The 15,798-nt window shown below is 47.5% G+C and overlaps 1 protein-coding gene across 7 annotated transcripts in view; it reads left to right on the top strand.

Annotated features, from left to right (window-relative positions):
• Window positions 1-6,326, top strand: part of LOC142814197 (uncharacterized) — an 82,316-nt gene extending 75,990 nt beyond the window's left edge. For 5 of the 7 annotated variants that reach the window (XM_075892350.1, XM_075892348.1, XM_075892349.1 and 2 more), the window contains one exon: window positions 1,206-6,326. In XM_075892350.1, the coding sequence (XP_075748465.1) occupies window positions 2,742-4,928 (2,187 nt within the window). In that variant the 5' untranslated portion in view covers window positions 1,206-2,741 and the 3' untranslated portion in view covers window positions 4,929-6,326. The remainder of the gene's footprint in view (window positions 1-1,205) is intronic. The other 2 variants (XM_075892352.1, XM_075892353.1) reach the window with 1 other exon arrangement.
• Window positions 6,327-15,798: the final 9,472 nt, after the last annotated feature.

The raw sequence follows: 15,798 nt of genomic DNA, 5'->3' as shown, positions 1-15,798 counted from the left end.
GTCAATACTAACGTGGCAGGGGTTTTTGCGATCGCGGTTCTGTAGTTATCGCAGTTACGTCGACGACACGCTCTCCAGCTGTTAAGGCTGAACCGAATTACGCGACCCAAGGTGGCCGGCGCTGCTTTGAACCGCAGTAGCTAAACTCTCACTGCTCAGGACGTGTAGCATAGTCTATATTAAGCCCATTTTATGCATGCAAGGGCGTTAATTGACTCGACTGTATTCTATTTCGTTTTTCGTGCATCTATGTGAAGGGACTTCGCAAGTATGTGTTCGTTTGCATGGCGAGAGAGAATTATATCAACTCTCCATATAAAGTATATTAAGTAACTTTTCCAATTGCTGCGACTTCCATGAATTCTATTATCTGGGCAAATAATATGTATCCGGGGCTATATAAAAGCACTAATATATCCCAATAACACGTAATTAAAAATGTTCAGGCTGCCACAATGTTACCGATAATGTTAATTATGTAAATGCGCATTTTTGGCGCGTAATTGCGTCTCGGTGTTATTAAAGGCAGTGAAGAAGTTTTTTTTTTTTAATGTGCTGCAATAGATCTATAGACACGAATAGGCGTCCCGTACAGCGCGGACAGCAAGGAGAGATGCAATATTTATTAGAAACTTCCAGTATACAGTGTTGTAATATCAGCGAAATTAACGACAAATATACTCACGTAAAGAATACCTCCTATAAGCTGCCCTAAAGGAAGAGTTAGGTGCAGCTCATTAGAAAAGGGGGGGGGGGAGGGGTAAACAACAAGAGGGAAGGCAGGGAGGTTAACCAGGCACATGCCCGGTTTGCTACCCTACGCTGGGGGAATAGGAAGGGGGCATAAAGATGAGAGAGAGAGGAAAGAGAAGAGAAAGAGAGAGATAGAGAGAGAGAGAGAGAGAGAGAGAGAGAGAGAGAGAGAGAGAGAGAGGAGGATTGTCAGTCAATCGGCTGGCGCGTATGCAGCGGTAGCACTACACAAAAGTTAAAGGTGGTCACATAGGCCTGTAGTACTCAAAACTCACAAAGAAAGAAAAACAAGGTAAATAATATGGCATAGAACTGTAAATTGGGTGGTGACCGAGAACTTGCAAGCCGCACCCAGGCCGCATGCACATGACAATAAATAAATAAAAACGATTGTGAAGTTTCTTGCGAAGACCAGTGGTCTTATTTTATTAATTTTTTTTCTTTCATCGTAGGTACGCTCATCCCACAAAGTGCAGTGTTTTAATTCCTGGGCATGACAAGGAAAAGAAGACAACCGCGCGTTTGTAGCACGAAGCTACAAGTAAATCCGTACGGATTTCTCAGAAAAAGAAGCCTCTTGCCGAAAGAAAAATTCGTCCTGGTCCAGGTGTCACAGAACGAGCGCTAAAAAAGAGCGCGCCGCCAAATCCTTGCGACAACGGGCCGCAGAAACGCCGCGAGGTAAAAAGAGAAAAAAAAAAAAAAGCAAACATCGAGGGCTCCCGGGCGCGCGCTCTCCCCGCAGAAGCACGGCTTCGCAGACGAACCTCCTCACCCCACATCGGCGGCCCAGCAAGCCCGCGATTTTTCCAGAAAGAAGTGGGCGGGGCCATACCGAGTTGACTCACCGGCCGGAGAGGGCATTCCAACTGTCTCGCCCTCTTCCCAGCTTTCGCCGCGTATCGCGCCGACGAAATGACCAGAAATTTCTGGAAGGTGGCGCGGAAGGTATTTAATCGAGCGGCCGAGACGACAGAACAGGAGGTGACGGAAGTTAACGCCAGAACGCGTAGGAATTCCGCCGTGTAGTCGGCGAAGGTTCTGCCCGTAGTGACAGAACAGGAGGAGACGGAAGTGAGCGCCAGAGTGCGTAGAGAGTCCGCCGTGTAGTCGGCGAAGTTTGTGGTCCGTAGGGACGGCTCGAGCTACAGGCAAGAGCGTGGGTTTACCGCTATTGAGCGAGGACGCGTGGCAACAGCTGCGTGTGTGAAGCCGACGTGTTCGGGCGAAGAAGTTGAAGTTTGAAGAGTGGCCAATTGAAGACGGGAGGTTTCCTGGAAGAGAAACTTCAGAGAGCTGCGGAACGACAACAACGCTGGACTTTGAGTGAGTGATTCTCGGAAGAGTATCATTCAGACTTTTGTTCCAAGGACTTTGGACTGAATAGGTTTTCTATCTCTTTAGTCCTTAAGTGTCTTGGTTGTTCAATGCATGTGACTGCATCGTAGTGCGTATTGTTGTCTGTGTCCGTTGTTTCAAGTGTGGTTGATTGTACTGTGTAGTACATTGTCTGTTTGGTGACGTATTGTATGTAACTATTGTGGAGTGTGCATACGTGTGTATTGTTTTTGATCTGCCGTTAATGAGAATATAATTTTGTTTGTTTATCATCTCTCGGCTCTGTCTTGTTCTTTGGGCCACAGCCGGCGTCCGCTGGCGCACCAATAAGGACCACTTCTAAATTGTCCACGCTTTCGTGGTGCGGTTCGGGGGGCCGATACTTCGGCTCTTGGAATTAGCCCGGCGATCGCCTCCCTAATAAACGGGACAGGTGTGACAATTAATCTGGCGTCCGCGACAGGACCTTTTGGTGCACAGTGTGTCCAAAGTAGTGAGAAAGAGCCTCGAGTTGTTGATAGTGCTATCGGAACGATTTTGTGTGTTGTTCAGTGTTCTCGTTAACGAGTGCAGGGGAGTGTTCCGATAGACTGATTTAGGCAGATACTTTTTGCACGCGGCAAGGTTTCATTTGCGAGTTGCGAGACACAATGGATCTCGAAAAGTTAGTTGCGCTTGGTGAGAAGATGGGTCTTTCCGGCGCCGAACTACGGAAATGGGTAAGCCAGAAGGAGAAAGAGGCGGTGGAGAGAGAAAGGTTGGCAGCTGAGAAAGCCAAGGAAGAAAAAACAGCTGAGTTGGAACGAGAGAGGTTGGCGGTCGAAAGAGCCAAAGCGGAAAAAGAAGCTGAGTTGGAGAGAGAGAGGTTGGCGGCAGAGAGGGCCAAGGAAGAAAAGGCAGCTGAGTTGGAGAGAGAAAGGCTGGCCGCTGAAAGGGCGAGAGAAGAAAGAGAAGCAAAGGAGCGACAGCTGAAAGAAGAAAGAGAGGCAAAAGAGCGACAGCTGAAGGAAGAAAGAGAGCAGCAATTGAAGTTGGAGCTGGAGAGAGAGAAGTTGGCAGCCGAAAGGGCGAGAGAAGAAAGAGAAGCGGAGATGGCTGAAAGGGAACGGCAGCGGCAGCACGAAATTGAACTCGAGCGGCTCCGTTTGCAACAGCGAAACGAAACTCCCGTCCAAGCTAGAGTTGAAAGCAGCGAACGGGAAGATCACGGCTTCCGCTTGAACCCAAGCAAGCTGCTCGTAGCGTTTGATGAAAGGAAGGACGACCTAGACGCGTACCTCCACAGATTTGAGACGATTGCGAGGAGCCAGAATTGGCCGGAACAGCAATGGGCAACTGCTTTGAGTACCTGCTTGAGTGGTGAAGCGCTCAGTGTGTACGGTAGGCTGACGCCGACCGATGCGGCCAACTATGCAAAGGTGAAAGCTGCTTTGTTGAAGCGATTTAGATTCACTGTGGAAGGATTCCGGGACAGATTTCGGACAGGAAAGCCAGCTGATGGTGAAACGGCTACGCAGTATGCCGCCCGACTTTGCCATTATTTCGACAGATGGATTGAACTTTCAGGGACAGCACAGGAGTACGAGGAGCTTAGAGAGCTCCTAATTAGAGAACAATTTCTTACTAGTTGCCACCCAAGCCTGTCGCTGTACTTGAAAGAGAGGAGAGCTAAGTCACTTGAAGACATGCTTGAATTAGCTGATCAATTCTTGGAAGCGCAAGGTGGCACTAATTTGGCCAAAGTCAAGAAGGAGGGTCCCGAGGATTCGAAGAAATCGGCTCCTGAGGAAAAGAAGCATGCACCGGAGAAAATTCCGCGATGTTTTCTGTGTAACCGAGTGGGTCACCGTGCTAGCCACTGCCGAACTAACTTCACGAGCCCTACGACAGTCAAATGTTTCAAGTGTGGTCAGACTGGGCACAAAGCAGATGCATGTCGGAACGGAGTGAGTCAAACTCACCAGGTATCTTGTGTGCAAGCGGCACCGAAATCTGATAATAATGCCGTCACCGATGGATTCGTAGAATTGAAAAATGGGGAGAAAATTCCTATTGTGGGGGCTGTAATGTCAAAACAGCCAACCGGTGTTACGAAGGGAATGCCGACGCTTCCTGGAAAGATTGCAGGCAAGAAGATTACGGTTCTAAGAGACACCGGTAGCTCCACGGTTATCGTGAGGAAAAATTTGGTACGGGAAAGAGAGTTGACAGGCAGAACGAAACCGGTTTGCCTAATTGACCGTACGGTCCGGATGCTTCCCGAAGCAGAAATTGAGGTTGAAACCCCGTACTTCAGCGGGAAGGTTACTGCGTTATGCATGACGACCCCCCTGTATGACCTTGTCATCGGAAACATCGACGGGGCGCGAGGGCCAAGTGATCCAGAATGTTTGGGAGAAGACCCGAAGATAGAGCCCTCGCCAACACAGCGGCCGCGAGATACAGTGGAGGAGCATCCCGTGACGGGTCTCACTAGAGCCCAAGGTGAAGCTGCGGCGCAAGAGACAGCGAAGGAGAAGACGATCGTGTCGAATAAGTTCACAGGCCGAGCAACTGGACGTACGTCGGCACGACCTCAACCGACCGACAGTGTAAAGGAGACGGAGTTGGCCCGCCGGGCAAAATGTAGAGGCATTATCAAGCGGGTAAATAAACAGACAGGACCCGTCGAATGTAATGACGCGTTAACGGTGTCGGAAGAGACAACGATGGCTGAGACGACGCCCCAGATATCGTCGTTGGAAAGGGCTCGCCGAAAAAGAACGTGGAAGCACAAGAAGAGATCGAGCGAGCACCGCAAAAGGGGGCGCAAGCGCTGTTCGAAGTATTCAGGATAAGTGCCGAGGTCGAATCAGAATGTGTTGGGCAGTGCTGAGTGCCATATGTTGTGTTATTGTTCTTGTTATCCTGTGTCTCAAGTGTATGTCGGGCGAGTCAGTGTTCTGTGCGATGGTGTGATGTATAGTGTTGTATAATTGTTGGATAGACAGAACTTTGTACGTTTGTATTGTTTAGAATGTGTGATGAAGTGTTGTAGGCATGTACCTGTGGCTATATTTCATGTGTTGTGGAATTGAACTACAATGTACGATTGTATTGAGAGATATATTGTGAATGTGAAGTGTCATGAGCGACGGATTGTGTTACAGTCTGTGAGAATGTGTGGTGACTGTTCGCGCTCGTTTGTGTGGTTTTGAATATTATGAGATAATATTCTTAAAGTGGGGGGCAGTGTCACAGAACGAGCGCTAAAAAAGAGCGCGCCGCCAAATCCTTGCGACAACGGGCCGCAGAAACGCCGCGAGGTAAAAAGAGAAAAAAAAAAAAAAAGCAAACATCGAGGGCTCCCGGGCGCGCGCTCTCCCCGCAGAAGCACGGCTTCGCAGACGAACCTCCTCACCCCACATCGGCGGCCCAGCAAGCCCGCGATTTTTCCAGAAAGAAGTGGGCGGGGCCATACCGAGTTGACTCACCGGCCGGAGAGGGCATTCCAACTGTCTCGCCCTCTTCCCAGCTTTCGCCGCGTATCGCGCCGACGAAATGACCAGAAATTTCTGGAAGGTGGCGCGGAAGGTATTTAATCGAGCGGCCGAGACGACAGAACAGGAGGTGACGGAAGTTAACGCCAGAACGCGTAGGAATTCCGCCGTGTAGTCGGCGAAGGTTCTGCCCGTAGTGACAGAACAGGAGGAGACGGAAGTGAGCGCCAGAGTGCGTAGAGAGTCCGCCGTGTAGTCGGCGAAGTTTGTGGTCCGTAGGGACGGCTCGAGCTACAGGCAAGAGCGTGGGTTTACCGCTATTGAGCGAGGACGCGTGGCAACAGCTGCGTGTGTGAAGCCGACGTGTTCGGGCGAAGAAGTTGAAGTTTGAAGAGTGGCCAATTGAAGACGGGAGGTTTCCTGGAAGAGAAACTTCAGAGAGCTGCGGAACGACAACAACGCTGGACTTTGAGTGAGTGATTCTCGGAAGAGTATCATTCAGACTTTTGTTCCAAGGACTTTGGACTGAATAGGTTTTCTATCTCTTTAGTCCTTAAGTGTCTTGGTTGTTCAATGCATGTGACTGCATCGTAGTGCGTATTGTTGTCTGTGTCCGTTGTTTCAAGTGTGGTTGATTGTACTGTGTAGTACATTGTCTGTTTGGTGACGTATTGTATGTAACTATTGTGGAGTGTGCATACGTGTGTATTGTTTTTGATCTGCCGTTAATGAGAATATAATTTTGTTTGTTTATCATCTCTCGGCTCTGTCTTGTTCTTTGGGCCACAGCCGGCGTCCGCTGGCGCACCAATAAGGACCACTTCTAAATTGTCCACGCTTTCGTGGTGCGGTTCGGGGGGCCGATACTTCGGCTCTTGGAATTAGCCCGGCGATCGCCTCCCTAATAAACGGGACAGGTGTGACACCAGGGTCACCTGCTCGTCTTCAATGTATGTACATCTTCATTGCTATAGGTTTGCTCCACTCAACACAAAAGTGTACAAACAAAATTTTACACAAATGAAGTGTCTATACACATACATAAAAGTTGTCAGAGCTATTGTCCAACCGACCCTAAATCACTTGCGAATTCTCTGTTTTGTGCTGTGCTCTAACTGCGACAGTTATATTTTCTCGAAACCCTCGCACAAACACGGGATTAAAAGAAACATATATCCGGGTATACCGGATTATAATAATGGTTACATAATTTTAATCGAATTTAGTGTGTTTGTGGTGTATTTTATACCTCCGAAAATTGCGCTACCAATGTTCCCGCAGCATTGTGTTTTTTTTCTTTATCATTACACTGAGCATCCAAAGGGCTCGGTTCTAACGTGTGTCTAGACCCTATCATTAGCAGGCTGAACTCGCCTGGAAGCTGTACCCTTCTGCGCATTAGCAACCACGTCTGGAGGTAAGGAGATCGCAGACGTTGGTATTGCATAGCAGCTGAGATATACAAGGAATGTAATGCTATATGCCTTCAAACTCGGCCAGAGTTAGGCAGAACGAAAATTGAGAACACCTATTCCCTGACATATAAAACAGAGGGGGAGAAAGGAAGAACAAAAGCGTCGTCACATTGAAGGAATCCGTCGGATGTTTCTCACTAAGTGCGCGGCTGTGAAAAAGAAATGGAATAAGTGTGCATTTTTTTTTTCGTTTCCGTAGCATACGTGTGTCGCAATGGCAGCTTACCCGCGTATGACATAAATTACCGACGTCATTGATGAGACGTGCAGATTAAAACGTACAGTACCAAATATAGAAAACCACTCTTCAATTATAAAAAAAGCAGAAAAGCAGATCCTACATCGATGAAAAGGCGGGACGATGGGCAAGTCACTGTGAAATAAATTGCAGCTATTATTTTTTATTTATTTATTTACAAATACTGCTGGCCCTACTCGGGCCCAACCAGGAGTGGGAATATCAATAAAAACAATACCAACAACAATGCTTACAACTATCGATAACTTAAGTAGTAAACCACTATCTGCAATCAATAGAAAATAAATAAATAAGTATGCTTTGCAGTAACAAACACACAACGTTATAAGTAATAAAACATGCACCTACAATAATTCAACACATGAGATGAATACTATGCATAAAAAAGTGAACGCGAGAATCAACTGCCATGAAGCTGTTCAACATAAACAGAACTTTACAGATTAAACAATTCATATATATCATATTATGAATTGCTGCCTTCAAGTTATTACTATTGTGAGCTCTTGCCCTGAAGCTCCAATAAGGCATATGTTCAGGAACAGATGAAAGCTTCAAAAGATGTAAAATTCTTGAACAGGTGTGTCGCTACAGCGAACGTTTCGACAAGCGTATATGCTCGTTTTTTTCAAGGATGTCCTTGACAAAGACAAGTCTGCTTGTCCAAACTTTCACTCCAGCTACACACCTGTTCAAGGATTTTTTGATAGCTTGAAAACGACATGATCACTTGTCGAAACTAACATGGCCAGTTGGTGGAGATGTTACGTATTCAACAGTTCGAAAATCATAAAAAAAACACAACACCGAGAAACGAAGGTGCAGGACTTGTCAAAACGTTCACTTTACCAACACCTCCCATTCACTGAGAGTGTGCCTTGGTCTGCCCAGATGTACGTCAACACAGACAACAATTGCAATTGCTGGCGACTGTCCGATACAAACTCACATTGTTGGAGAAGTCCTGAGAACGCACATCAGACACTTCGCACGTGCTCCCTGTCAACACCTTGCACTGTTGCCTTCAGAGAGGCGCCAAACATCGTTCCCTAAAATGATTATGAAGTACAACGAGAAACTTCCCTCGGGCTTAACTCCTGCATATAAACCATCGATACCCCCTTGGTGTCTTATTCGACCCACAGTGCATCTTAGTGTACCAGGGATCCGGAGGAAATCTGAGCTTTCATCGCCCGTGCTGAAACAACTGTCTCTTCTTCTTTTCCACGAGAAATAATCAGACAGTGTACATATATATACCGATGGCTCCACGAACCACCAGTGTTCGTCAGGTGCAATAGTTGTCCCAGCAAGAAGTGTTACCATCAGCTTTAGGACTGACCACTCCATGGCATCTACAGCAGCGGAACTAGCTGCTTTGCACGCTGCACTTGGTGTGGTCAATCGAGAACCACCGCAACAATGGTCGATTTTCAGCGACTCGAGGGCTGCCCTATAATCTGTGCTCTCAGCACTGTGTCGCGAGCCGTTCGAACAGCTTGTTTTCGGAATTCGATGCCTTCTCCATACTTCACACGAGAAAGGGCATCATGTGACGCTTCAGTGGCTGCCAAGTCACTGCGGCGTCATAGGGAACGAACAGGCCGATACTGCCGCCCGGGCAGCTCTTGAAGGAACACGAGAAGAAGCCGTGCCACTTTTGCGGACCGATGCAGTTAGTAATCTCCGATGATTTGCGCGTGAAATCTTGTTTTCACTATGGTGCCCACCAAGCAACGAGACGAATCGTCAACACCACCTGTCCTCTTTGATGGCTATCCGCATTCCCACTGGGCTCGACCGAAGAGAAGCCACCCTTCTTCATCGCTTATTGCTAGGAGTGGCATTTACAAAATCTTATTTCTTTGTCATAGGAATGGCCGACAACGCTCTCTGCGATGCCTGTCGTTGCGAAGAGACGCTACACCACATCCTGTGCGACTGTCCTTTGTATGACATCCAGAGACAGTCACTGGCGTCCGTTCTCGCGCGCATCGACAACAGCCAAACGTCTGTGGACACTATTCTCTCAAGTGCCCGAGAGAAGACATTGCAACAGAAGGCGACAAAAGCTCTGTTGAAATTCCTACGCGACACGGACTTGAACAAGCGGCTGTAACAACAATGTGACACACCGCGAAAGACTATGACTGAGTGTGCGCGCGTGTGCTGCCAAATGTGCTGCGTTTATCTCTCTTCCCTCTCTGCTCTCTATCTTTCATCACTCCCATCCCCTCCCATGCGCAGGGTAGCAAACCGGCTGCCTACAGGCTGGTTAACCTCCCTGCCGTTATTTTCCTCACATTTTCCTTCCTTTTCCTTCCTTCCCATTCAAAAATTTTTACAGCGCAGCTCTCAGGTAGGCGTTGTTGCGCTAAGCGGCGTCAGCGTAACTGGTAGAGCGAACGAGGACGTAAGAGAGCTGACGGAGAGTGCAGCGGAGGATGAAAGACGGCGATAGTAAGCAGAGAGCGAATAGGAGAGAACGACACTGACGAGACGACAGGTTTCGCGGTGGTCACCGCTGTGTCATATAGGGAGCCTTCATGTGCGCCCCGGCTCCGGAAGCGGCGCACGCATGAATTTGGGTCTCTACGGTGCTGCACTAGTGTGTTCCGTCGTGCGTCGGCTGTTGTGGAACGCGCCCACGCGCTGACCTCGGTAGCCTCCCGGTTAGCGCGGCAATCGCGCTACGCTTAGTCTGCGGCTATTGGTGTGAAATGGCCTGCGCGAGATCGTCCGCCCCCGTCACGCTACTCACGGCGTTCTCTTCTTAACGTAAACCGTTTTCGTTTATACAAAATAAATACCAGTCAGGGCTTTCGGTAAAATGAATTGACGCAGCCGGTGAAGGTGCGTCGTGTACCGCTGCTGTTAAACGAGCTGCTCGAGGAAACAACGCCCAACGCCACCGACGCCAGAATCCATATGTGCGCACCACCGAATCTATACTGCAAAATCAAAATTACTAAACAACTGCACTCAGAATTTGCATTAAGCATTATCGTAATCGTCACACAATTCTGTTTATCTCTTTAACCCCCCCTATTCATCTCAGCATCTTCCCTGTTTAGATTATGTGTTATATAAAGCAACAGAAAATGACACACTGCAGTGAAGCATTATGCACCTTTCTTGGTGCACTGGGCTTTCACCAAGGCCGAATGAGAATGCCTGCGAGCGAGTTTATTTTGTTGGATTACGGTATAGCGTTTGTTGCAAAATAGAGTTGGCGCTTTATTGAGCTGCAGAGCGTGGAGTAATTCTTCATTGAGTACCCGGTGTACAAAGGCGATGGACGGCGGTGTCGGGAGAACGTACAAGAGCTTGACCGAGATCACTTATTGACTTTGTCACGTATGTTGGCTTTCGCATCAAAACAGCGTTAAACCGGGGTCATCTGGCGTGCATATCTCACATCTATAAGTTTTTTCTCCAAAGTGTGTGCGTGTGTGTGTGTGGTGTTCTCGTGGGCATTTTCGTTAATTTTTTTACAGCGATTGTCGGAGTTGGCCTTCCAGCTTCCATCACCTGCAGCAGCGTCGCAGTAATCGCATTTTTTAACACTTACTTCTTCATTTGCATATACTCTGGCTAATCACTGCTGTTTAATAGATTTTTTTTTGTCCTCTCTCAAATACCGGCAGACTCGGGGCATTTCTGCGTTCGTGTTAATATAGAAGGATCGTGTTAGTGAATAACGTGTGCGACTTCGATGCCTAGCACGAAACGACACTCGTATGCTGGGACACCACACAGCGTATTCTTGAATCCATGTCACCCGCCATGGGCGCCTAGGAGATAGTGTGCTCGACTGCTAACCCGCAGGTTTCGGGATCAGATCCCGGCCGCGGGAACCGCATTTTCGAAGGAGGTATACGTGAAAGCAGTTGAGGTTCGTGTACTTAGGTACACGTAAAGGAACCTCAAATGGGAGAAATTTCGGAAGCTCCCTACTACAGCGTCTCTCATATACATATCGTGGTTTTGGGACGTTAAACCCCGACATTTAGTTCGTATCCACGTGCCACTTCGCGCTACAGTCATCATCATCATCATCAACATTGTCGTCGTCATCACCACCACCACCACCACCACCACCACCACCACCACCATCATCATCATCATCATCATCATCATCATCATCATCATCAGCCTGACTACTTCCACTGCAGGACAAAGGCCTCTCCCATGTTCCGCCAGTTAACCCGGTCCTGTGCTTGCTGCTACAACAATGCAGTACAAATGATTCATCAACCAGCCGACGTTTCAATTCTCGGTTATGTTGATGGGCATGCGGCGCATTAGATGAGCTTGTGCCTAAGAAGGAGCTCGCGTAACCTGTGCTCCATGTAGCATACGCACATGCAGAGGGCAGCAACAGCGGCACGCCACAGCGGGAAGTGGTCGTTCGGCTCGAGTCTGATTCAATTTCCCAGCGACGGCGCGTCCGATGATCGCACTTCAAGGCGCGCGCTTGAATAACACCGCGCCCCTTGCGTTGCGTCACATGCGGTATTGGCTTGAAATGGCTCCTTCTTCGATCGCACCGCGTCTTTGTACGAAGGGAGGAAAGACCACAAGGTCGTGGTTGCCGACCTCGGATTCGCCTTCGAGAATTCTCGTAGTCGTGTCAGGGGTACGGCCAAGGTAGTCGGGAACCGGGACGCGCTGTCAATCAGACCTTGCATTCACAACAAGACCAACGGAATATTTTTTCTGTCAAAACGTCTCACAAAGCCTTTATGGTCATCGATCTGTGACCAGCATTATTTCAGTTCATTTAGAATAATCCAGGACACCCAAACACTCGGCCCGCGAACCCTCTGCAAGTGGCCCGGTTCGGCCTTCCTCTTACACCCGCCTTCGTGACATTTTTTTTTCTTTAGTAATGAGTAATTTCATGACCTGCACCCTTGAGAGGGCAAACTCAGTCGTGAGTGGATTCACTCAGATTCACTGAAACACTGAGATCAGGTTGTGAGTCTTGGTGCGAGTGAGTCTGGTTGATGAAAATAATCATGAGTCTTCGTAGAAGTGAGCTCTAAGCGCAAGACATTTACATTTTTTTTACTTAGTCTGGAATATCAACACTTTTTATTGCTGGCCTATTGTCCTGTCTACTCACAATCTGCATTACTAAAAGCCTGATTGAGCTTGTAGCGAAGGATACTGAAATACGCCAACGCACTAGCGTTGATGCACCACCTTAGTATTTATAAATCATATGCGTGATCCAAGAGGGGCAATGACTTCATCCCGTGATCTCATAGATGGAAAGTGCATGATATACATATCTCTTGTGAGCGATATGTTTGATATAAATGTTCTAGCTGGATTGAAACCACTGATAACTGCTATTTAAATGTACAACATTAAGAGGCGTAACGTGGAGCACCGATCATGTTTGACATTTGCCGTTAAGGAGCATCGGTACCATGATTGAAAAGGCTAACTTTGTGCTAACTGACTCATGAGTCGAGTTACGAAAGGCTCACTAAGACTCAGGTAAAGCCGTGAGTCTCAGCATGAGCGAGTCCGGTTGAGTGATATGTAAGTGGGTTTGAGTCCGAGTGAGTCCAGTTGAAGAAAGTTCGATCTGTCTGGGTTCGAGTGTGTCTCCAAATTATTTCTCACCCTCCTCTTATACGTGTCCGATTTCAAGCATTTTTTCATCCGGTTACAATGGGTTAACACATAGACGTAAAACAAAAAAACTATATTTCAGAATCGGCTGGCAGATTTGCAAATGTGAGTCATCCTCTAGAGCAGTATCGTTATGTTTCTCGAAACACGAAGTCAAATTTCTGAGAAAGGCCTTCTGTCAAATAGGAAAGTTAGCTGTCATTTTGTTCAACCCCCACCCCCACCACCCCTTAATTTAACCTTTTCATAATACTGGTTCATCAGGAGACTAACTTTTCGGCCCATTCACTGAGGTGTGTTTGTGACACCTAGTTTAATCGGTCGCTTTAGAGAGCAGCCGTGGTCTATAGGGGATAGAACGTATACTACTCAGCCACGGCAAATTAGCTTGATTAAAACTCCCATCCTCATAATTAATTAAGGTAAAGATAGGTACCAGCTTTCTCCGAGCTTACCACTTGGCTTTTTCTGCCGGGTTTGCGCAGAAAAAAAAAAGAACTGCGCTGAGCCTTTTCCTTAGGCGGTTGTCGAGTAATGCCCAGCATAAGGAGGCCCGTGTAGGTATAGCTTTCTACGTAGTGCTTCGAAGTTATTTTTCTAGCACAAGAACTTCTTTTCAAATAGAAGACATGTTCATTATACTATATTATGTTAATTACATTAGCATGCTCGTAAATGCTAATGCGTGTTCATTACGCGTGGATATAGCTCACTTAGAACATATGCACTGGCGGTGCCCCGCTTTACGCGGCGGCAAAGTCATCACCCGAGGTGAAAGTAGCAGCGCAAACACACAAGACACCCACAAAGACATAAAAAAATTACGGCATATTCACGGGGTGAATGATGATGAATGGGCGAAGCTCCGGAGGGATTCATCGGTAAACTGTGAATCTTCTGTGTAATTCGCCCAGTCGATCATCATGTAAAGACGTGAGAAACGCTGTGTGTGTATATACACAAATCAACTTTTATTTGTTCTTAGACGATGGATGGCTTGCGATGTCCCTTGCCTCGCGCGCTCGCACATCGGGATTCTGTCTGCGAGCGCGCGCTGCTGCCGCCTTGCGCTCTCTCCGCTGTGCAGCCTTATCCATCCGACGACTCCGAGCGCGCGCCAACAGCGAACGGATTTTATTACAACGCTCCCCCTAGCGTACGTCGCCGCACTAAATCGAACGATTGCCTTCAACCAATGACACGCGCTATATGTGACATCATTCCTATTTTATAAGATCTCGCGTCTTTCATCAACTACAAGTACCGCTTTCTAGTTTATAACATCTTGCATCTTTTCATCATCAGCTACAAGTACCACCATCTAGTAAACACTACAAGAACTAAACGAGAGGTGGCTACATACAGGAGACGGTACCGCCATCTAGTGAACACTGCAAGAACTAAACTAGAGGTGGCTACATACAGGGGACGGTACCGCCATCTAGTGAACAATGCAAGAACTAAACTAGAGGTGGCTACATACAGGCTACAGGGGACGCACAGCCCACGCCCTAAGGAGCTTCGCCCCTAAAACACGGCCCTCAGAAGCGCTGCACATGCTCTCAATGGCGTCTTGTGTGCTTGCGCTGCTACCTTTAACTGGAGAGTACGTCCCAAATGAAGTTTTCTTAAAGTCATCGCGTCGTCTTAATGGGAGGCTGCTGTTTCCTGCTCCGGATTCGAAGAACAGTTATGGAAAGTCCAGCTAGGCCGCGATGCAGTAGAGTGATGTGTGCTTTTCGTTCCGACGTGGTAGCGATTCGCAACGTGCTGAAAGCATCCCGATGTACTATAATAAAGCTTTTCCATCCATCCATTTATGCAGAGTTGACAGAAGCACCTATTTTGAGTACTGTTTGCTAAAGCATTGGTGTTCAGATATGCACATTCTGCATGGTTGTACAACCATCTTTAGTCTAAGAGTGACGATCAATGTGCTAGACATTCATACCATTATCATGCACGACTTGCATGTGACTATAGTGTTTCTTCAACCGTACGTAATGATATTCCGCCCTCCATTACAATCAAGACCTGCAATCACTTAAACGAAACCATTACCTGTCGGTCCACACGTTTTACGATTGCACCACAAAGCACGGCGCGGGTCACTAAATGAAACTCAATCGCTGAGCTATCCGAAGCTTCTATAGCGCAATGGGGCGTTCAGAAGGAACAGTTCGTCACGATAGCAGTAAAATGCACATTGCGTGTACCGGATCGAGCGCACGAGATGTTCCGGGAACACGTATAAGGGGAAATCCTCAACGCACGCAGACACCCTCCAAGCTGCATGCACGATATACGCCATGGACGAGACCAAAAAGACCGCGATTGCGCTTTTCCGCCAGTTTCGTCACCGTCAGCTGGGAGTAATATCGAGGACATCCCCTCTTTTTATGGATCGGTCGTGACGCCCGTCATTCGATTGTTGAGTATGAGGGTTACAATTGCCTTGTTACCTATAGCTTTTACGCTTGTATTCTCTGTTTCTTCCGCTCACCACTGAAGATGTGTATGACTATCCGCCCACCAGCTTTTTTTCTCTTGCCTTCATCTCACATGGGCAGTAAAGATTGGGCATTGTCTTAAAGAGCTCCTTGAAAGTGGCCCCTTATGTAGACAAACAGGCGTAAAGAAATGGTTCGCTTTTTGCAGCACCACACTGCAGTACTGCAAACTAGTCGTACTGTCAGAGAAATAATTTTAACAACAATAATTTTGTCTTTTTCTGTTTATTTTTTTACTATAACGTTGGGCCACAATCTTCCTTTCTTGCCAAACGGTTGTTAGATATCTTTAATAGGGAATCTTCCTACCTCTTTACTTAATTATTTTATTGCAACCT

This window comes from Rhipicephalus microplus, chromosome 4 (assembly GCF_043290135.1).
Source record: "Rhipicephalus microplus isolate Deutch F79 chromosome 4, USDA_Rmic, whole genome shotgun sequence".
NCBI lineage: Eukaryota > Metazoa > Arthropoda > Arachnida > Ixodida > Ixodidae > Rhipicephalus > Rhipicephalus microplus.
The sequence above is the reverse complement of the archived record's forward strand: the minus strand, read 5'-3'. Positions and strand labels throughout refer to the sequence as shown.